This window comes from Petromyzon marinus, chromosome 48 (genome assembly GCF_048934315.1).
Source record: "Petromyzon marinus isolate PM22_M1 ecotype Great Lakes invasive population chromosome 48, UKy_Petmar_22M1.pri1.0, whole genome shotgun sequence".
Lineage (NCBI taxonomy): Eukaryota > Metazoa > Chordata > Hyperoartia > Petromyzontiformes > Petromyzontidae > Petromyzon > Petromyzon marinus.
The window spans coordinates 1200350-1223673 of record NC_133714.1 but is presented as its reverse complement, the minus strand read 5'-3'; the positions used below and the strand labels follow the sequence as shown (position 1 = coordinate 1223673).

The 23324-nt window shown below is 45.0% G+C and overlaps 1 protein-coding gene across 1 annotated transcript in view; it reads left to right on the top strand.

Moving 5' to 3' along the window:
* The window catches only part of LOC116952745 (uncharacterized), a 114330-nt gene that overhangs the window by 77203 nt on the left and 13803 nt on the right, over positions 1-23324 (top strand). The window contains exons 8-13 of the mRNA XM_032972354.2: positions 128-2070; positions 14850-14897; positions 18305-18346; positions 19353-19483; positions 20917-21010; positions 22008-22079. Coding sequence (XP_032828245.2) covers positions 128-2070; positions 14850-14897; positions 18305-18346; positions 19353-19483; positions 20917-21010; positions 22008-22079 — 2330 coding nt within the window. The remainder of the gene's footprint in view (positions 1-127; positions 2071-14849; positions 14898-18304; positions 18347-19352; positions 19484-20916; positions 21011-22007; positions 22080-23324) is intronic.

The window sequence follows — 23324 nt, the reverse complement described above, 5'->3', positions numbered from 1 at the left end:
CCCAACAGTGCAAAAAGCCATTGCCATATGTTGCTTGGCACTTGTTTAGTGAAGTGTGGTTTGTGTTTTTGTCGTTTCCACAGTGTGTATGGCATTTACACATCTATACATTTCTTTTTTATTACAGCTGAAAAACAAAAGTGCATGGGGGTGGATCCACAACAGCTGGCGCTGGAACTGAGAAAAGTGGCGATGAGAGAGGCATCTGACAGCAATGATGAGGACATTCCCACAAACCCGGACTCGTCGTCAAACTCGTCCCTGAAACGAGAGCACTCCGCCTATGACAGAGCCCTTCACGAACCCTATACTGGCATCTCCCTGAATGGAAGGTCGACTTCGAAGCCGGATCACGACGCATTAAACAGGGCTAAACTGGAACTGCTCAGCACCAGCCAATTGTTGAATTCAAGACCTCCGCCAAAGAATGATCAAAACAGCACTGGTTGTGCTGATTCTGGGTGCTCTCCGAAACATTCGCCCTCGCCAGGGTCAGCTTCCATTCCGGGCCAAAGGCCCCCGAGGCTCGCAGACTGTCAGCAGAGTACCGTGACCTCCTCCGGTTCTTGTTCGTCGCCAAAACAATCGAGCGAGTCGTCGGGGAGGGCTCAAACGCCCGTGGACACCGCGACGGTTTCCCGTCTGTCCCCTGTCCTCCAGCAGACCCACCTCCCCCAGCCTTCTCAGATAAAGGGCTTCTACCAGGGCCCTGAATTGGGCGCAAAAGCTGGGCAGGTGTCACAAAGTGCCCAGCACCCATCAGGGCCTTACATGGTGCCCTGCTCACCATCAAGATCAAATTTTTCGGCAAACCAGTCAACGAACCGACAAGCAAGCCCCCCGCACGGCGGCTTTGTGCCCAAGCACCCATATACGGCAATGCCTTCTCATTCCTCCCACCATCCGAGTGTCATTCACCACACGGACGACAGACATCCACCGCAGCATCTTCACAATGCACCCCCGACTTACTGTGTGGACAGAGCCACGTGCGCACCGATGGCCCGATGCCAGCCTCTACAAATGCACGGTGGCTGCGCTGCCAACAGCTCGTCGCCTAAACCCATTCAGTCGGCCGCCGAAAGGGGAAATCCTCAGGCTGCGCACAACGCGTCCCATCCGAGTAGCCAATCGCCAAGGCACGGTCTCGTGCCCCCCGACAAGATCGCCTTTCAGCAAATGGCAACTACCTCATCCCCGGCCTGCGCAGTCCCCCGACCAGTTCTGCCGGCTCACGGGCGGAGTGTGCCTCAGCCGCCGCATGGAAGTTCCGCCGCCTTCTGCTCCAGCCCCAAACCGGCGCCTCCAGTTCCCGAGAGAAATCAGTCGCTCCAGGCGCACGGCGGCGGTGCCCATGCACTGGGCCCTGAAGTGCGGCAGACTCACCCGGCCCAGCAGCCGCAATCTCCCTACCGGTCGGTGAGCGCCGTGCCCCGTCCCAGCCACCCGCCGCAAGACAGAAACCAAGCGCAGGGCATGCACGGCGCTCCGCCGCCGTACAGCACCATCCCCAGGCCTGCCAGTCCGGGGCTCGACAGAAGTCAACTGCAGCACGTGCAACCCGGCTCCCCGGGATGCAGCCCAGCCGCGAAAGCCACACGTCCCGTGCAGAGGACTCAGAATGCACCTCCTCCCTACAGCGCAGTGCCCAGGCCGTACCCCCCGGCTTTGGACGGATCTCAAGCCCATTACTCCCACGGGAACCCGGGAGCTGCCGGTCAAACGTTGGCGTGCAATCAAGCGGGCGTGGTGGTCAGGAAGCAGCCTCAGTTCTTGCAGACTATCGTGGCGCCGTCGGGCGCCGTGTACGCGGTGGGTTTTCCCGGTGCAGAGCGCTATCACGCCGAGTGCCACCAGGTGCTGCCCGAAATGCCTCATCCGTGCTGCGCTCCAATGCCCCCCGTGCATGCGAGCAACGCTGTCCACAGCAGCGTCCCTCCTCCTCCCAGCAGCACGGCTCACTCACAAGCCACGAGGAACAGTGGGGCAGCTGTCGAGGCCTCCTTGCCTCCAAGAGCGCCGACAGCCTCTGCAGCCGCAGTGACGAAGAAGCAGCAGCAGGACATTAAGGTAACATCAACTTCACAGAATGGGGAAACGCTCGTGTGAATAGCCTTTGCTTTTTTGCATCGGATAAATTGCCATCTCACATCAGTGGAGTTTACTTTATTTAAGACGGCGTAGGTGTCCGCTGTTGTGCCGTGTGGCTCTCCGATCTGTGTTTTCGAGTTGTGCCACGCGTTGTCCTGTATAAGGGGCCGTCCATAAATGACGTCACGCACCTAGGGGGGGAGGGGGGTCAGTCATTTGTGACGATGTGTGACGAGGGGGTTTGATAAATGTGACGTCACATTAAAATGCGCAACTTTAAATAAACATCAATTAAATATAATTGTTATAACAACACTAATTTTTAATAATATTCATGATTAACTATTTGATTATTTTAATTTACTAAGGTCACCTTTTATTTATTCCATGAAGGAGCATTTTGCTTCTCCATGGGAGAATGGAGAAGCATAAATGTTGTTGTTTTTTTGAATGATTATTAAACATTTTGATTCTAATGTTTCTACCAGGGCTTTTCATTCCGTAAAATGAATATGCGATTGTTATAATTGTACTCTCCATTTGCTTCGTTCTACTACAAAGTTTCAAGTATTTTTCTATAGTTATAATTACTTTTATAATTTTATAATTATAAGATAATTTCAATATAATATTCTGAACATCTGCAGTTTTAGTTAGACGTTGAATATTTTCAAGTGAATTTTATGCTAAATTTCAGCTTTCCAACGCCTCCTTTTTAATACATGTTTTCTCCTACATCAGAGTGCAGCACCACATTAAATACGCACTACAATGACAATAGTTTAAAGTTATTTGAAGCATGTTTTTATTTTCAAAATGGAAATATGGTTGGGGGGGGGGCAGAGCTTTGTGACGTCATATTTTAGGGGGTCTGACTTTTTCTGACGCCGTGTGACGAGGGGGGGGGGGGGTAAAAAATCGGCTAAAATCGCGTGACGTCATTTATGGACGGCCCCTAATCCATAATGGAGGTGTTTTTGGGTTAGATCGCGTAAATATAAACGTGTGCTGAAAGCCGCCTCCGCCTGACAGCCAATTAGTAAGGCTTGTCACGTAAACAAAACATTCTAGATTTGAAGCTTTTCGTGACTGCAAGGATACATACTCTTTGGTTCTATTCGGTAAAGTCACGTAGGTAAAAAATAAAACAACAAAAATCACGACGTTTCGGCCACAACACAAGCGGCCTTCATCAGGTGAAGGAACCAGACTGTCTCGAGGACAGCATTTGCTAATTCCTTTGTCAAGGCACCTTATTTCCTCGCACCCAGCTTAAAGTTCGCAGTCTAAGCGTGGCTGTGTTTCACTCCAGCGCTGTCCTCGAGACAGTCTGGTCCCTTCACCTGATGAAGGCTGCTTGTGTTGTGGCCGAAACGTCGTGATTTTTGCTGTTTTATTTTTTACCTACGTGACTTTACCGAATAGAACCAAAGAGTATAAACAAAACATGCCAATTACTTACTAATTCGGCACACACCGGTTTGTTGGAGAGTAAATCCACAATTGTAACTGTAACTAATTGGCACGTTTTGTTTACGTGACAAACCTTACTAATTGGCTGTGTCGCGTGGTGGCAGGTTTAACGACACATTTTTTATCGACGCGATCTAACCCAATAAAAAAAAAACCTCTCGTGGATAACATTGGTCGCGAAAGCCTACGTGTTAAGCTTGTCCCTGTGTAATGTCCGACGTTCCGCTCCACGTGCCGGGAGCTTCTGACTTCAGTCTGCATGCTTCTCAGACCACGCGCCAAACAACACGTGGGGCACGAGGCGAAAGCGCGTCGGTTGAGCCACGCAGGGTTTAATGTTACACCGTGGATGACTTGCCCGTCCCGTGAAATGAGTATTACCTCGTTTTATTTTGACTCGTTACAATGTTTTCAGGCACACGGCTAACAAAAAAAACGTAAGTGCTGCACTTTTATGTCACTCGTTGGTTGGTTGATGGTTTTTTTAAAGAAAGCATAATTTTTTTATACACAGTAAAGAAAATGTGTCATGTACTCCGTATCAAGACTGTTACAATTTAAACCTAGAACAGACTGTATAAGCGTGAAATTTAGACTCAAACTCAGGTCGCCAGGTGCATAGTGCAGCGCGCTAACCACTGCACCGCCGTTTCCACCCTCCTGCAAAACCCATCGACGCGCACGGTCAAAGGAAATTCTCTGGAAATTCTGCCGTTTCTAAAATAGGTTGTTGTTGTTGATGATGCGTCCTACTGGTGGAGGCCTGTGACATATTTCTCCAACATGCAGCTCCCGAACTACAGGATATCGGCCTAAATAATCTCCAGATGTAAACGATTTGAGCGTCCTAAACACCTGAACACGGACAACTCTAAAAACAAGAACAGTATGTTAGGGTTAGGGTTGAGTTTGGATTTCCTATTTTCAGATGTAGGTTTTTAACATATTTATTCCCAATTTCGGGTGTTATTTCGTATTTTTATATAAAAAAAATGGAAATGTGTTTAATTTTTACAACTTGTATTGTTTATGCACTTTAAGTAATAATTTTAATATTTTTTGTGAATAATAACATTCTTAATAGAAGGTTCCCATCGATGAAACGGTAATTTTAATGTAAACCTTTTGATACTTTAACAACGTGAGAGAAAGTAACAACGTCACGCCTCGTGAAACTTAACGCTCGTGACGACACTTTTGGCGAAAAACGCACGGAAGTGACTCCATGGTAGTGAAGTCACGTCCTATGACGTCACAGTTGCGAACTTGTCTGAAACACCAATGTTGTTTTCCGAATAATCCAAAATTTTCTATCTAGGCCCGATTATCAAATAAACAAAAAAAGTTGGGATAAACACATCCCGATGATTATATACCACTGAAAAAATGCAGCCCATTAATCATGTGCAAATATACAGGGGGTCCACACAATAACATCCGCTAGATTACACGTTCCAGCTTACACGTGCACGATTTCGGCACGACTGTGTTTGAGAAATATGGCCAGTCTTCATGTGGCCACAGAGCACTAATCGGTAGACGAGCAATACTAATTACAACTCGTTACTCGTTACAATTAGTACTGCTAGTCGTTACAATAGTCGTTACAATTAGTACTGCTATTCTCGTTACAATAGTCGTTACAATTAGTACTGCTAGTCTCGTTACAATAGTCGTTACAATTAGTGCTGCTAGTCTCGTTACAATCAGTGCAACACCGAGTGCTGTAAATACCTGATCACCTGAGAATTGCAATACAAGAGGAAGCTATGGCACAAATATTAATGTAGATACATTCTTGAATAAAATAGGGAAATATATGTCCTTTCAAACATTAAATGATAAATTATTGACAGCTGAACTACATCATAATGAATATATTGCCAGTTTAATTCTACTTTTTTTTTTAAAATCATCATAATAGAAAAACCAAATAAAAACAATTGCCATACTAAATGAAGCATTAAAATTAGTTAAACATTAGTTAAACATTAGTTAAACATCGAATGATGTTTATCATGCATACATATTTAATATTAATCAATTACTGTATATTAACGTCTTAAAATGTTTGTACATAAGAAATGTGCATCTGGTGGTGTCCGCTGTGATACTGCTGGATATATTTAAAAAAGAGCTTTATAGCTCATCGGATTCCTCCAGTACAGATAAATATTCTGATTCTGAAACTCTTATTAAGTCACCAGGTGGTGGCAACGCTGCGTAACAGGGCTTGTTAAGTTCGCTGTGCAGCGCTGTATCACTCGGGTGGTGGTGAGGGCAAACTGTGATGACGGTGTTGATGTGGTGGGAGCTGTTGGGTCTTGCTGTTATCCTTAACACAGAGGGCAAGGTTCACTCTACTTAATATCTTGGCCCATGGATATACGAAGTGTACACTATTTGTTTAAGCGGTTATAATCCAGCAACATTCGTATTGAGAGATTATTACACAATTTAAACACATTCAGAATATCGATGTTATAAGGTGGTCGGTCACGTGCTTTGCTGGGTTGAAAATCTGGACAGCCACCCGTTATTAAACCACTTTCTCAATTTCTAAGTTGGTGGTCCGTGGCCGGGTCACCAATAATGACTGCACAAAAATACCGCACTTGCAATTGGTTCTTCACTTATCTTTTTGGTTCAAATGCAACCTTGAGAAAGTACGTTTAGTTTTTGTTAAATCGCAACGACTGCTATGTACCCTGGCAATTAGCATTTCTCCTCGGCGGGGGCGCGCGTGAAAGCGTGCCACCCAGCGTGCGGTTTTGAAAGGGCACTTGCTCCATGAAACCGCCAGCCATCTGGGCAATTTTCTTAAACCCCCTCGGCGACCTGTGCCTACGCTGCAGTGTAAATAGATACACCACAGGTAATCGATCGGCAGGTTGCGCTCGTGGTGGTAGGGGGGTGGAGGGGATAAAGGTGTGGGTACTCTGACCACTTCCGATACGTCCGGCGTGGAAGAGTAGGCGAAATGTCGTCTAGATTTGGCTCTCCAGAGCTCACTCGAGCGGAGGCCCATCCCGCCAGCAGTGACGTGAGCAAGCAATAGCAGCGCTGCGCCTTTGTCTTTCCGTGTGGCCTGCCGCCACCGTCGTTTTGCTGTGCTCCTGACAGCCCGACCGCCCGTTCCATGTATTCCCTTTTCACTTTGGTGGACAGGTCAACAGACTTATAAAGAACAGACAATCAGGTCTTCAAGTGCTGTATAGCACGAGAGTGGTATCTTACAGCAGTGCGTTGAAACCCACAGACAGCAAAGCAACAACATTCGCATAGAATCTCCCCGTATGGGCAAATTATGTTGATGCTGCTGCGTTAGCAGTGGTGCACAAGCATAAATATATATAAACAAAAAAACATCCTGGACACATTCAGCAATAACACTGTGGCCTTACCATGAAAAATATATAATAGTCCACATTTGGGGCAATGACCCTTCTGCATATTACATTTTATATGCAATGCAGAGTGTGTTATGGAATGCGCTATGAAGAACGGACATTTCCCATAAAGTTGCCTATTGCATAGTTTTCCTTTGAAGGCCATGGTGTTAACTGACGAATGCGGGATTTGTCCTCCCCTATGGACAGCACCTCAAGTCGCCACCGAAATGCCATCCAGATAAAACGCACACTAAAGGAGCTGGCAAATCTACTATTTTTTCCCTCGTCGTCAGTGAACGTGTTTTGATGTTGCTTGCGATGAACGCGTTGACGAGTGTGGAACCGCGAGTAGCTGTGTGAGGAGGGATGCCGGGGAGACCTTTTGGTCATCGCAATCTTGATTGTTGGAGACAGACAGAGGTGGTCGTTTCCAGTCAGCCATTAACTAATGATCATTAGACTTCACGAGCAACCTCTGACAAAACACCACGATCAGTTGTTGTTTATTTCCAAATACTGCACTGTGCTGTTCTCATCTCATCTGTACTTGTTACGCTGTGACATTTTGTTAATTTTGTATTGCTTAATGTTAAAACTGTAACCCCTTGTTTAACTCTCCTTGATAACCATTAAATCTATGAAAAGCATTGGCTCCTTGATTGCATAATTGTTGTGTTGGTTGTCCGATTAACTCAAGGCTGATTAAATTAACATCCCATATGGCATGTTAATTTAATTTTTATTAACCCAAACGCCAATGGGTACCCACAGTAATTTATATGCATTCATTAACCCCCCCTTTGCGCAAGAAGAGCACCCAAGTGATGTCATCACATCTACCCCTCGATTTAAGGAACTAAACAGGACTTCTCCACAAATATGGCTGTCGCCTGATGAAGCTAGTTGCAATTACTGGAGAAACGTCGTACTCCGATTGTAAATGTTGTGGCTTGGCTCTCCAACACACCATTATGCTGTATGAGTAACGAATTGGCACGTTCTGTTTACGTGACAAACCTTACTAATTGGCTGTGTCGGGTGGTGGCGGGTTTAACGACACATTTATAATTACGCGATCTAACCCAAAAAAAACTGTATTATGGATGACATTGGTCGCGAAATCCTACGTGTTAAAACATCCCATATGGGATTTAGCCAATAGGTTTCACTGCGAGGTGTCATATAGTACTCATATGACCGGTAAATTATTGGAGTACCTTCACAGTAAACATGGAACGTTGGGTCAACATTGGGGATGACGTTGAAATTGCAGCTGTAACTGCATTACTTTGACCTGGCTCAATGGCAACTATTGGCTCAATGGCAACTATTGGCTGAATCACATCATGTGACCGTTGGTCATGTCCTCCACGCTCATTCAGACGCAACGCAGTAGCGGGGTTGGCGCAGCTGTGGTTGTGGTATCCTTGCTCAAAAGATGCAGTGCCTTCGTGAGACTTTTATAAATTAGTTTAAGCACAAGCTTTGTTTATTCTGTTACTCGGAGCTTTTGTAATGCGACTTTGAGCTTACAAACAAGGGTCATACACTACATGTTTAGCTTTTCTAGATTTGAAGTTTTCGTGACTGCAAGGATCCATACTCTTTGGTTCTATTCTACGTGACTTTACCGAATAGAACCAAAGAGTATACATTTTTAGCGTGAGGTTGCTAGCGGTCATGGTTTTTCCCGGGATCATCCTCTTCTTGAGGTGGCTGCTCTCCTGGAAAAAATATGTAAGGCTTTCTGTGACATTAAAAGTCCACGTTTTTGTCAGTTGCGTGGCAATGGCACCACTTGGGACAATGCACTTTACATGTACCTCGTAGTTCTCCCCCTCTTCTGGTATTGTGAGATATTTTTGTTCTTCCTCCTCCTCCTCCGCCTATGATATATTTCACTGTTGTGTACCTCTGAGGTGGCAACCGTATTCCTGCGAGGTTAAAACCGTGCTTTAACCCCGAGCACGGCTTGAGAACGTGGCCCCAGTCGTGCTCGGGATTTTCACGAGCCGAGCCTGAGCCGAGCCACGGCTGCTGAGCTGCTTGTGCACCTTCGCTGAGTGACTGTGAGGTGGCAAGAAGAGGCCAAGTCAAAGACCAAGCCGAGAATGCGGCCCCATGGCGTAGTGCGTTAACCCCTAGCTCACGCAGTTTAACATGTAGTCTTTTGCGGCCAATATTATCCATAATAGAGGGGTTTTTTTTTGGGTTGGCGTCGTGCGCTAATCCGGAGCTCACTGTGCTCCCACATTATTAGCGGTGTTTTGCAAATTGAAGCACGAGTTGGCAGATTCACATTCTTGACCAAACAGCCGAAACACATCCCCTCCCGTGGTTTACTCCATCGTGCGTGATGGGAGACATTGCCTCGTTTTGTTTCTTTCTAAAACTCCGGTGAAATGGACTATCGCCGCTATAACCCTCACCCTTAATGTGGTGAACACAGTAGTCGGTACCATTCGTCTGTCTCTGCGTTTTCCCCCCAACCTAGGTTTGTTATTTTCACAGCTCTCGTTGAGTTTTTATTAATATTGGTGGGATCTCATTCTTAGAAGTCATGCGAACGTGGTTTTTAAGCATGATTGCCATTTTTTGACACTATCCAAATTATTGCTGTAGAAGTATATTTTTATTGCATATTGGACAACGATTACTCTCCCAGGGGATTATAGTCCCGGGCGATGGTGTGAATTTAGTTTTTTTTGGCGTTTAAATTACTTTGCGTATTTCGATTTAAGGCTTTCGTGACTGCAAGGATTAATCTTCTTTGGTTCTTTCGGTAAAGTCTCATTCTACGTGACTTTACCGAAAGAACCAAAGAAGATACTTTACGTATTTTAGAGTGGGCCACGGTTTGTGTTTTGTATACAGTTTCCACGCGTGCATATTTAATGTTTTTTTACATTTTCACTCGTGCACGTTACACTTTACTGCCTCATCCTTTTGTTTAGTGGGGTGCTGCTTGAACCGACGACATGTTACCACTGGGAAATCTCTCTGCACCATACGATTAAATTACTTGTTATGATACAGAGGGTTACGATTCGGTTCAAGAGGCTTATTTTGTTCTTGTTTTTTTTTACCATCTCGTTTGTATTGTTTCTCAGTTTTTGTCTGCGTCGTTTGTACAGCTTCGTTCACGCCATTGGCCCAGATACAATAAAATAGTGCAACATTTACATAAAAATCTGCTTTATAACTAACATAATAAATCTTAATGTAATTAAGGATAGCATATTTTCCCTTACTACTATATATCCACCTTATTACACTAATTTAATTTGCCAACCGCAACCAATCAACCAACTGTAATTATTAAATTGGATCACCTGAATAGCTGACCTGATGACGTCATGGCGCCTACCTGTATCTTGATGACGTCATGGCTATACCAGGAGCGCCACGGTGGTGAGATGTTAACTACCTCGACTGGCATATACGATGCCGTGGGTTTGATCCCAACCCTGAGCCCTGTATATTTGGAATTTGCATGTTCTCCCCGTGGTCGTGTGGATTTTTCTCCAGGTTCTCCGGTGTTTTCCTCCCTATTTATATAAATGCGCTCAGAGTATTTGTCTGCTGTTCATTTATACGTGATAAGCCTCTTCATTGGGCTATCATTTGTGGCCAGGTCGCTTATGAAAAAGAGCTATATAGCTCAGTGGGCCTTACCTGTTCAAATATAAACAATAGTTTAATTTCACTTTTTTTGTTTAACTTGACATCAAACATGATAATTAAACATGGATTATGGGAAATAATTATATCGGGTGCTTGTGTGAGCACGTGTTACCACATTTCATTCGGTACCATATTCAATAACATTCAATGGGGTTTTGTTTATTATTATTGTTTACATGGACTCCTCTACTTACGAACATTCGACTTACAAAATTTTAGAGATAAGAACAAACCTGACCGTATGTCCAGTTGCCTGTTCGGACCGAGAGTCGAAAGTTCAATAGATGGCAGTGGTGGCATCTACATCTTCAGAACATGAAGAACCGGTGGCATCTACATCTACAGGAGATTAACAACTTTTAAAGCCATTCCCCGTGTTTAGTGCCGTACAACATGTTTGGAATCGACGGGAGTAACGTTGGACTTACAAACAAATCGACGTACAAACAGACCTTTGGAACCTAACCTGTTCGTAAGTAGAGGAGTCTCTGTATTGTAGTTTTTGTTATTACAGTACTACAGTTAAATTATGATATCTATAGCAAATGTACTACCGAAATGCTAAAATAATAGTAATTCTAAAAGTAACTAGAGTACTTTCTTAACCATGAAATAGTATAATTACATATCAAATGAACAATTAGCAGACCGAGGAACAGTTAATGTAATATTTAAGAAAAATTACTTTCATCTATCGCATTCGACAATTACAATCACAATCAGTCACACTCCATAATAATCTGTTACAATCAGTAAGTCGGTTACAATCAATTGCACTCAGTGTAGTATCGTATACTATCCAGTAGGTTCAACCAATTGTTTTTAAATAGTCGCAGCAGTTTGAAAAGTGCATTGTTGCGACAATCAAAATATTCTAAATAATACAGTACCGTTGCATTAGTATTATGGTAACAGTGTAATTCAGTAGAACTCATGTAATTCGGTGATCTAACACACAACGCTGCTTCGGTTGACTTTCAGTTCATGAACGGCTACACAGACGTGTGTGTTCTTTGGCTAACACCCCTGAGTGGTTAAGAGAGGTCATGGGGTCATCAGAGTGGAAGTGATGCATCCTCATGTCAGCTGGATGGAATCTTCATCAACTCACAACACCGACTGGCGTGGTGAAATATAGTGACAGAATATTTGCACCGGCAGTCGCCACAGTTATCAGCCTCCTGCAACTCTGGTTTCATCAACTTTTGACGGTGGTAGGAGTAAGGGCATGATAGTAATTACTGCAATTTGTATTTTACCAGATAAGGCCCCACTGAGCTACAGCTCTCTTTCCTAGCTCTTTTTCAGAAGCGACCTGACTATCACAAATGAGAGCTCAACGAAGTGGCTCATCATCACGTGGACATTTTTAGCAGCCAAATACTCTCAACTCACGTTGATTCTAAATGTGGAGGGAAAGAACCGGAGGAACCGGAGAAAAATCCATGCGACCACGGGGAGAATATAGAAACTCCAAATATACAGGTGTCAGGGTTGAGATCGAACCCACGACATATTGTATACCAGGCGAGGTAGTTAACATCTCGCCACTGCGGCGCTTGATTAGAACAGGGCTCCCCTTCTATGATTTGACGTTTGCTACGTACAGCACCTGGATTCTGCAGAATCAAACCTTGTCAAACCGGAGAGTGAGAATTGAGAGACACAGATGGGTATCATTGGCCTCAGTGAGGTGAGAAGATTGGGGGAGAGAATTGTTTTTGCTTCTGAAAAGCAGCAACCTTTCCTGTCGTCGGGAGAGAGTTGACACGAATTGTGGAGGAGGGGGATTCTCAGTCTCTCTCGAGGAGGAATCATCAGGTTTTAGATTTCAGTCGTGCATCCAAAAGTATTTCCCAAGGCGACAGTAATACTCTCAAACCACCGCAAGTTAAAGACAACTCAGATGTACGCTCCCAACAATGGGCTATCAAGATCAAGAAGACAAACTATATAAAGAAATTGCCAAACTTTTAACTGATGGTCAAACACATTTACGCCATCGTAATAAGTCACTTTAATACAAAAGAGGTCGAATGTACAGAGGTGAGAAAATTGATTGTTAAGTTTGACACTGAGGTGAGAAATGAAAGCGGTGGCCAGCAAAGCCATGGGAATAATGAACACATCTCTCAAACAGAAAGTGCCTAAGCAATGGACATGGAGGAAATTCAGACGGTGAAAATAGAACTCAGATTTATTAGGTCGCCTAGCCCATATTGTCCCTCAACATCTGTGTTGCTCAGCAACTTCACCACGGGAAGTGATTGCAGACTGCTGCGATGCAAGTTGTGAACTTCACCGAGAGGGAAAAAGCTAATTCCAGACAACAAGATAGCTCAATAGAAAATATCTGTATCAGCTGGTAACTGATTTTGGTCTAACGAGCAGCAAAGACATTCAAAAATGTCCAGAGGAGCAAGCATATTAATTAATATAACTTATAGGTCCGGGAAAGGTACCAAAAAAACCCCACAGAGAAGTAAAAAATAAATATTTGAAACGACAAAAGACTAAAGGAAGACAGATATAAAAATATTGTTGACAGATTGAGAACTCATAAAAGACGAGACAAAAATGATTTGATGATGTCACAGAAAACAATGGCTAATAGTTACCGGCCACGTGCCACGCATTCCTCACTGTGATTGGAGTCAGGGTGGCTTTCCCAGGAACACTCCCTCTTCTGCATCATCATCTTCGTCATGGTCTTCATGAGCAATGGTAATAGCGACATCATCATCGTCAGCAATAGCAACAGTTGCAGCATCTGTTCATCGTCTATTCATCATCAGTTCATCATCAAATATTCTCAGCAACATCCACACACTTCAGGTCTGTTAGTTGTAGATTACATTTTCACTTGTGACTCTGAGCATGAGGTACTATTGGCAACAAAAATTACATTAGTTTTGTTTTCTTCTCCTATAATTGGATTTTTATTGTAATTTGTGGCACAAAAATCACATTCGTTGTTTGGCAAGGCCCCGGCGGAGTGTAACTTGGGGGGTGTGGAACATACGGCACTGCAGACTTCATGCAACCCTGCGAGGTTAATGAAGCTGTACACCCCTTGGGTGTAGTGTGTTGATGATGTATGGCTGCATCTGGCTTATTTTCCCCAAGCTGTAACAGCTCTACACGACAATCGCAGGTCGCGCCGTTGTTAACTCGCAACGCAACTGGCATGTTTAATCCTCGGTAAATTATAAGTTAACTCGCAACGCAACTGGCATGTTTAATCCTCTGAAAATTATTACATTTCATCGGTAAATGATTACATTTCCTCCAAGACATGGGTGGGTGGCCCGACGGTCAAGAATAATAATAATAATAATAAGAATAATAAGAAGAATAATAAGAATAATAGTTATAATAATATGAATAATAATAATTATAATAATAAGAATAATAATAAGAATAATAGTTCTAATAATAATAAGAATAATAAGAGTAATAATAAGAATAATAATAATATGAATAAGAATATTAATAATAATTATAATAAGAATAATAAGGGTGTGGGAGGCAGCCATGGGACTAATTACCCCAAGAGAGACTTTCCGCCGAGGAGACGGAAGCAGTGACGTAAGTTGGGGTGCAGCAGGTGCGGGTGGATTGTGACATCACGGGATCGTGTGTGACGTGGCTGCGGCTTGGGGGGGAGGCCTTCATCCAGCAGTGGACTGACCATGGCTGCTGCTGCTGATGATGATGATGACGAAATTATAAATTACCGCAATGGTCAAATTAGCAGTCGTGGCTAAATGCATTCACTTCAGAATCAGAATCCTTATTAACACTGGAGGAATCCGATGAGCTATAAAGCTCTTTTTCATAGATGTCCAGTGGGGGCACGGGGTAACAACGTTACAACAAACAATTACAAAAACACGATAGTAGTGCAAGTTACAAGGCAAACAAATGACCCAAATGCACACAAATACAAAACACTAAACCATCACCATCCTACCAGGCAAAGCCCGCTGAGGTATGAGTTTATTCTTTCAGAAGCAACCTGGCCACCACAAATGATAGCCCAAGCTCGGCCAGGTGGATTGTTGCTGCTCGCTTTGGTGAAAGAGTGCGATGTGTTTGTTCCTTCAGTGTGTGTCGTCTGTTTTCTTTTCTCGGAAGTTATTTAACCATTGTGCATCTTTGTTTTGTGTGCTTCTTTTGTCTGTGTGTTTTTTTTCTTTTTGTTTACAGCAACCTCATGAAACAATGCCACCTGCATCGATCGCTGGAGAAGTCGAGGTACGTTTTCTTGTTGTCATGTGGAGCGGGTACAGTGTGCCCCCGTTATCCGCATATTTTTGCGGTTAATTATATTGGCCTACGAAAACCTTTTTAATTAATCACCTTAGATAAATACGTAAATAACCTTTCTCTCTCTCGTAAATTTTATCTCACCTCTTTCTCGATGCAGCCGTGCAGAGAGTTCCAGTCGCGATTCACGGATAGCCAAAATCGCGGACAGCCAAGTTCGTGAATAAGGAGGGAATAATGAGAACGCAATTTTCTCTCAACTGATAAATTAATTATCCGAACACGGCTCACTATTGCGGAGTAAGATTCGTTCATTTTCCGATTTGCATTGCGTTCGTATTTGCGGTTTGCGTGACCACCGTGACAAAATCGGTGGCCCGCGTGACGGACGGACGGACACTACGACGTGCTTGTGACTATGGAGAGCAACCCGGTGGTTTCCTGTCGTCGGCGCCCAATTGCAATCCGGAACGCAGTTAAAGAGCCCACAGCCCGACGGAGCAGTTAGCCCTGCGCAATGCGTCGTTAACGGCGATAGTGTCCTCGGATGTGCCGCGAATGCTATACCAGGAACACATAACATGCTATACCAGGAACACATAACATGCTATACCAGGAACACACGCATGCTATACCAGGACCACACACAGACTATACCAGGAACACACAATATCATACCAGGAAAACACACATGCTATACCAGGAACACACGCATGCTATACCAGGAACACACGCGTGCTATAGCAGGAACACACGCGTGCTATAGCAGGAACACGCACAGGCTATACCAGAAACACGCACATGCTATACCAGGAACACGCACAGGCTATACCAGGAACATACACATATACCAGGAACACACACAGGCTCTACCAGGAACACATAACAGGGGTGCCATGGTGGCGAGATGTGAACTACCTCGCCTGCTATACAGGAAGTCTGTTGGTTCTATTTCGACCCTGACGACACCTGTATATTTGGAGTTTGCATGTTCTCCCCGTGGTCACGTGGATTTTTCTCCCGGTCCTCCGGTTTTTCCCCTCCACACAGAGAATCAACATCACGCGCTGAGAGTGTGTGGCTGCTGTAAATGCGCACGCAATGACGAGCCACTCCGTCATTTGTGATGGCCAGGTTGCTTCTGAGCTACAGAGCTCAGTGGGGTCTTACCTGGTTAAAATACAAAATAGTAAAAATAAACGTTGTACCGGTGATTGCCTTCAATACATTTCATCTTCCAACTGCTGCGTGCTGGCACTGTCACTGTACACCAAATGTGTCTTGTGCTTAATGGAAAATTAGTGGTTACATTGGTAGCGTGAACATTTGAAATTATAGTGCTTGTTTCACTGGCATGAAAGAAAGGCTGGTTGTTATTTTTTGGCAGGTTTTTTTCTTCTTAATTTTCCCTCCCCCTCGTCTCGCGACCCATTCTTGCCACGGACGCTGCCCGAAGGTCACCGGTTCCATCTCCCGACACGGCAGTTGAAACAATGGGAAAGTTTCTTATATTCCGTGCCCTCCGCCACCTTCGCAGGTCGCGTATGGTGGGGTAAAGTGTGGGTACTCCCACCTCATCCAAGACGTCTGGCCAGAATGGAAGAATAGGCCAAGTACCTTCTATAGAGAGGCTCGCTCGAGCTCTCCCGCAGTGGAGGACCTTCCTGCCAGCAGTGGCGTGAACACAACAGTGTAGAGCTGCAGCTTATTGCTTTTTTCTAAATGGCAGTTTCCATCGGCATCTTGAGAATGGCCACGTTTGTTTTGGCGCCTGCCACTGCTAAAGCCAGAAGCGGTGGCGCGCTCTGCAGGGCTGTAGCCGTGGCATTTTCATCGCCGCAGTGACGCAAACATGGCCGTGGTGAGGCCATTTTGAGAGAGAGAAGAAAAATACTTGAAAGTAAATGTGCGATCTCTGGCTGCATTGAAGCTGCCGGTCGATGGCTCAGCAACGCGTTTCTACCGTCATATTCACAAAACACGAATCCTGCTCTGTTTAAACCGTTATCCTATTTCGATTTAAAGCTTTCGTGACTGCAATGATTCATCTTCTTTGGTTCTTTCGGTAAAGTCACGTAGAATGAGAATAAAATAATAAATTGATAAAATAACACAATAATATTCTCACGACGTTTCGGCCACAACACAAGCGGCCTTCAGTCTCGTCCCTTCACCTGATGAAGGCCGCTTGTGTTGTGGCCGAAACGTCGTGAGAATATTATTGTGTTATTTTATTTTATCAATTTATTATTTTATTCTCATTCTACGTGACTTTACCGAAAGGACCAAAGAAGACGTTGTCCTATTGTTAATTCCGCCTGAGCAGTACGCCTCACATTTTTTCTGCTTCCAAGAAGTCTATTTTCCCGCGCTAAATAAGAATGGACGATTATTAAAACATATATATTTTTTAAATAACAGCTATTGATGATGTGGGTTAGTTCGTCTTAGATATAATTCATAATACGCTTTATGGGTTAGATCAGGGCTATGCATCCTCCACCACCCAACCTGGCCACAGAAGGCAAGTTGACTTGCGCGGAAAATGCGCCAACGAGTTCCGTTTCTCAGCAAACCGGCTACGTTGAAAATCAAGCGCAAATTCGACATATTTTTTTCGCGCAACTATTTCACCGGGGATTGCAACCAGCATCGTCGGGTGGTTGCAAAAAGCTCAGGCCGCGATCCAAAAACAACGAATGATGAATCGTAGTCTTTGGTCATGAGAGCCTACGGAGGAATCTCTCAGAGCGGCGGAAGGAGCCGTGCGACACGGACGCTTCATTAGCGTCTGCCAACATCGCAGACAGAAAATATCACCCACTGGGGAGCAAATGGCAACCTTTAAGTTTCAGCAACCGGCGAATCGCACGACATGTCCTGAGCATTGAAGAACACGTTTCCTGCGAGCGCATGGACACTGTCAACATTTGTGCGTGTTTGTTTTGTATATGGAAAAAAAAATTCCTTCACATTTTTAGTAAGCAGCGGTAAGCAGCTGTAGAGGAGCGGTGCTTCGCGTATTGCGATGAACCCGCAATACGCGAAGCCTTAGCTGACATCTGTGGCGAGTGAAATGTAAACCAATCCTGGTTCCCTCCCACCCACCCCTCCTTGAACTCACACTGACCACTGTGGTCAAGTATGGGCAAACAACACCCATGATTGACATGGCTTGGTCTGGCCTTCATGCAGAGGTGTATTGACAAAGGGCTGTGAAGTTTTATTCACAATGTAATTGACAACTCCATCAAAAATGTAAATTGGAGTGGCCGCTCTATTTACCTATGTAAGTAGCCCTACGATACATTTGCATTCTTGATGAGCAATGTATACTTATTTATATATATGTCAATAAAAAATAATTCGTGGTATTTTCTGCTCATTTTTTTAAGGCACTTGAAGGACAGCCAAAGCCAGAACTTGGAGAAATACAAGTGAGTATCTTCCACCGCTAATTCCGGATGTTCACAGCTTAGGGGCTAGCGACCGCCTTGGTTGAGGCTGCGGGTGTGTCAACCATCAATAAAACCAAGCGCTGTCTGCCTCGGGATTCAATATAAAACATCCCATGGTGATATTTGGAAGAACTTCCCGAACTTGATTAAATATTTGCAAATTACTCAATTTGGAACAAATCCACAAAGCGACATCGGCCTCCTCGAATGGCAGACTTAAGGTTCACTCGCAGGCCGGTGCTGCATTTAACCTTGAGCTGCACAGGGACAGCTGCCAGCAAGGGGTTCCCTTTGGATAGAATACATCGAGGCACCGGAGTGGTCGAGATTGAGATTTCAGCCGGGCGGTGGTGGCGCTAGCGGAGGGAGCGAGAGGGGTTGGTGGATCGCCGCACAGATGTTGCGACACTCCGTTCCCCTTGGTCGGGCGTCGAGGAAGTGCCACAACAACCTGACTCACCATGAGAAGGTGGTTAGAGCAGAAAAAGGTGGACTCCGCCTGTTCCGTCTGTGCGGGACAGCGCGTTTCCCCACTCATGCCCGTGGGTTTTATCTTGGTGTGCTCCAGTTTCCTCCCATGTGTAAAACATAACCCCATTCATACAGGGTGCTTCAAAAATTTTTTTTCACACTTCTGAGAATTTGCAACAATACCACGTGACACGTGCTGCTGCCTCCGGGCTCTGGAGACCACCTGGAGAAGACTCCAGGCCACGCGTTGAGAACGATGGCGAACACGTGGAGACTCTTTGAGTTTTTGAAGCTATTAACATACATTTGATGTCAAGTTACCGTGCATTATCTGTTTTTCTTCCATTAAAAACGATAGTCCCATGTAAGTTTTAGTATTTTTTTTAAGCACCCTGTATACAAATCCAAAAGTGTAATCGTGCAGTAGCGGTATTAACAATAATATTAATTTGCCGAGGCGCTCTGGGCGTCTCGTAACTGGAAATCCTGACGCCTCACCCGATGCGACCTTCAGCTGCAGCTGCGGTACGAGGCGGAGGCGGGCGACCTCGTGGTGGGGGTGCTATGCGCGCGTGGGCTGACCGCTCGCAACGGCAGTGGGAGCCTGGACCCCTTCGTCAAGGTCTACCTGCTGCCCGGGAAGGGGTAGGTCTTCCCGTCGGCCGATGCCACGGTGGCAAAATGTTAACCGCCTCGCCTGGTATACAGGAGGTCGTGGGTTCGATCCCGACCCTGACAACGCCTGCTGCTGCTGTGTATTTGGAGTTTGTGTTTCTCTCCCAGTGGTCGTGTGGATTTTTTTCTCCAGGTCCTCCGGTTTTCCCCTCCACATTTAGAAACGTGCGTTTAGAGTATTTGGTTGCTTGCAATTTCCACACGATAAGCCACTTTGTTAAGCTTTCATTTGTGGCCAGGTTGCTTTTGAAAAATAGCTATATAGCTCAGTGGGGCTTACCTGGTAAAACACATTCTTATATCGTTTTTTTTTTTACCAAGACATCTACTACGTTACTCGTAATCCCTCATTAAAGCTTTAAAAAACGTGCAATTAAAGCAGCGATTCAGTTAATCTACAACCAATGTGCCAATTGGGGGAACAGGTAACAGAACACGGACAAATTCCAGGCACGGCTAAAATCATATGTAAATAATGCGGGCTTATAAAAAAAGTTTGTCGTTTTTACCCCGGTTGTATTCCGATTGTGCTGTTGGTGTCATGCCATGTACGTACGTGTGTACGTTGAACTTATTTCGCACCGTGACGTGGCCAACCGCGCTAATCGAAGGTGCGGGAGGGCAATGCAATTTGGATTTTTTACAGAACAGTCCTTCGTGTCAGAGAACGGCCCACTGACGCAGATTTCACAAAAGCCACCTCTGAGCTTCCGTCAAGTAACCTCTGATCCAAACAGTAGAGGGCGCAACTTTCCCAAACCCGTCATGGTACTTGCATTGTAAATGTTGTGGGTTTTTCTCAAACACACCGGTGTGCTGTATAGTAACGAATTGGCACGTTCTGTTTACGTGATAAACCTTACTAATTTGCTGTCGGGTGGTGGCGGGTTTAGCGACACATTTATATTTACACGATCTAACCCAAAAAACCTCTTACGGATCACTCGCACTTGAGAACCCGGTGTAATTAAATGTGGCCGCCTGGTTTCGAACCAGTGGAAACCCCATCTTTTGCAAATTAATTCATTTTAAACCACGCGTTACCTCTTTACCTGTAATGGTAACAAGGTGCAGCTCTGCAATGCCTTGCCAACACCACTGCTGGTGGAAGATCCTCCACTAGAGGGGAGCTCCTAGAGAAACCTCTCAAGTAAGAATTTGGCCCACTATTCCACGACCGACAGGACATGTTGGGAGCGGGACTACCCACACTTTACCCCACCACACGTGACCTGCCGATCGACTTAGGCTGGCGAGTACCCAGTTTTTCTGCTGGGTAGACAGGGGCGGGGAGATTTAAGAAAAACTTGCCCCACTCAGATGGAAGCGGTGACCTTTGCTGACCATTACGGCAGGGCAGCGTGCCCTCTTCACCCGTGCGCTGGTTACCGTATCGCCCGCAGGTCAGAAGTGAAAAGGAAAACCAAGTTCGTGCACAAGTCGCTGAATCCCGAGTGGAACCAAAGCGTTGTATACCACGGCTTGTCCCGTGAAGAGGTGCGTGCAGACACCATCAGCTGTGCCACTGCAGTCTGTTCATGCCCAAATTGTACGTATGTTGAACTTCTTTCGCACTGTAGTAACCAACCGTGCTAACAGGAGGTGCGTAGGAAGGACAGTGAAATTATCTAATAGATTTTTTTTGTTTTCTTCAAAATGGTGATTGTAAATATATGTTTCTATGAAAAAAGCAAATGTCTAGGTGGGGCACCATCCCCCATCTGATTCCGTGACCTCTCTATGAACTACTGGATTATTTTCCCTGCTCCTCGGCTGTGAATTTAGCTTTTAATTAAATTACCTTGACAAAATTGTACCCATATTCTTTGGGTCTTTCGGAAAAGTCACGTAGATAGGTTCAAATTAATGAAAATAAAATAAAGAAAAAACTACGACGTTTCGATCACAACACAAGCGATTGTCATCATTAGTTTCCCCCTCCTGCTGACAATCGCTTGTGTTATGATCGAAACGTCGTAGTGTTTTTGTTTGTTTTATTTTCATTAATTTGAACCTATCTACGTGACTTTTCCGAAAGACCCAAAGAACATGAATTCCTGCAGTCACGAAAGCTTCAAGTCAAAATTGTACCCTTCGTCATTGGTGATCAGGCTGAGCCGATCAAACGTATTCCTATGCAACAAGAGAAGCACTTTTCCTCGGGTAAGTGTTCGGTACTTGGATCCAGGCTGTCCATGCCTATACTATGCCTTACAAGCATCGTGCTGATAAGGCACTCTGCGGCAACCTTTAAGCCGCGAATTGCAGAGCCATATGCCACTAAATGAAAGGGCACCATGCGCCGCTGAGTTGCGTGCACTAAGTGGACTGACGCGATGCATTATTCAAGTTTCACCACGTGGAACCCTCTGCGCTGCGGTAATGAGTTGCGAGGCTTATAATGGCTGTCGTGCTGTGTCAGTGTGTTTCTGAGTGGTGGGGGAAAAGTGGTTTGCCATGACGGAGCCATCTAACATGGCCATTCTGTCCCCAGCTGGAAAAGAGGACTCTGGAAGTTGCCGTGTGGGATTACGATCGATTTGCAACCAACCATTTCCTGGGCGAGGTGAGAGTTAAAAATAAACGTTCTTTTTCTCTTCTGGCCGAGAAAAGCCGCCAGCATTCATGTTCCTTGGTGCTTGAGGTGATAAATGCCCTCTTTGCACCTTGGAAGAGAGTGGACATCGGTGCGAGGTGAGAGGACTCTCTGTTCCGGCAACGACTGGTGCTCGTGTTGCATGAATGCCAGTGACAAGGTCGAGATGTCGCCTCGTGCCAGTGTCATTCGTGGCGCCACTGTAGTAAAACCCAACAATTATCTAGTCTTTCAGAAGGGTCCCGCAATTGGGATGTTTTTAGACATTCCCATTTGGCAGGGTCTGACACGTGGGGCTGGAACTTGGATTGAACAGAGAGAAAACCCATGCGTACAATTCGACACGCACCAAAATTTAATTGTGAACAATTAATGTCGATAATACAAGGTTTTTTTGGGTTAGATCGCGTAAATATGACTGTGTCGTTAAACCCGCCACCACCTGACATGGCAAATTAGTAAGGTTTGTCATGTAATAAAAATATGCCAACTTGTTCCTCGTTCAGCTCACTGGTGTGTTGGAGAGAAAACCCGCAACATATACAATTCGAGTACCGTGACGTTTCGACACATTTAAATGTACGCAATCTAACCTCTCGTGGATAATATTGGTCACGAAAGCCCTACGCGTGTTAAATTACTTTCGATTAATATGCGTCGTGTGCACTGGGGTCACGTGGGCCCTGCGGCAAAAACTGTCCCATCTCCTGTCGGTCCCCGGCCGGTGCACATCAGTGGCTGTCACGTCGCAATGCTCTGATCGCATCCCGATCTAAAAGTAAAAAAAGTTTTTGTCCCTTATTCTTGGTCACTTTACCGAAAGAACCAAGAATATGAATCCCTGCAGTCACGAAAGGTTCAAATCAAATTTTGTGTCCCTTGTTAAAAAAAGAACCCCGGTCACACACCGTGTGCAGTATTATAACTAATGAGAATCCCGACACGTTCGTGATACTGCCCATCCTTTAGAGTGTGTATCACATCTCTCCTTGTTTGTAGAAACCACTGGCCTATGGGAAAATAACCTCGTCTTTGGTAGCTAAAGATGTCACATCCATAGACTATGGCTCGTTTATTCAGCACTCGTCATCATTAGGCTACTTCCTGCAGATATGCTGCGCTTTTAGTTATAGCATTCCAAGTCTAATAACGTTGAAGACCAAGGATTTTTAACGATGTCTTCAAATGGCTCTGTAAGCCTCGGGGAAGAGTATG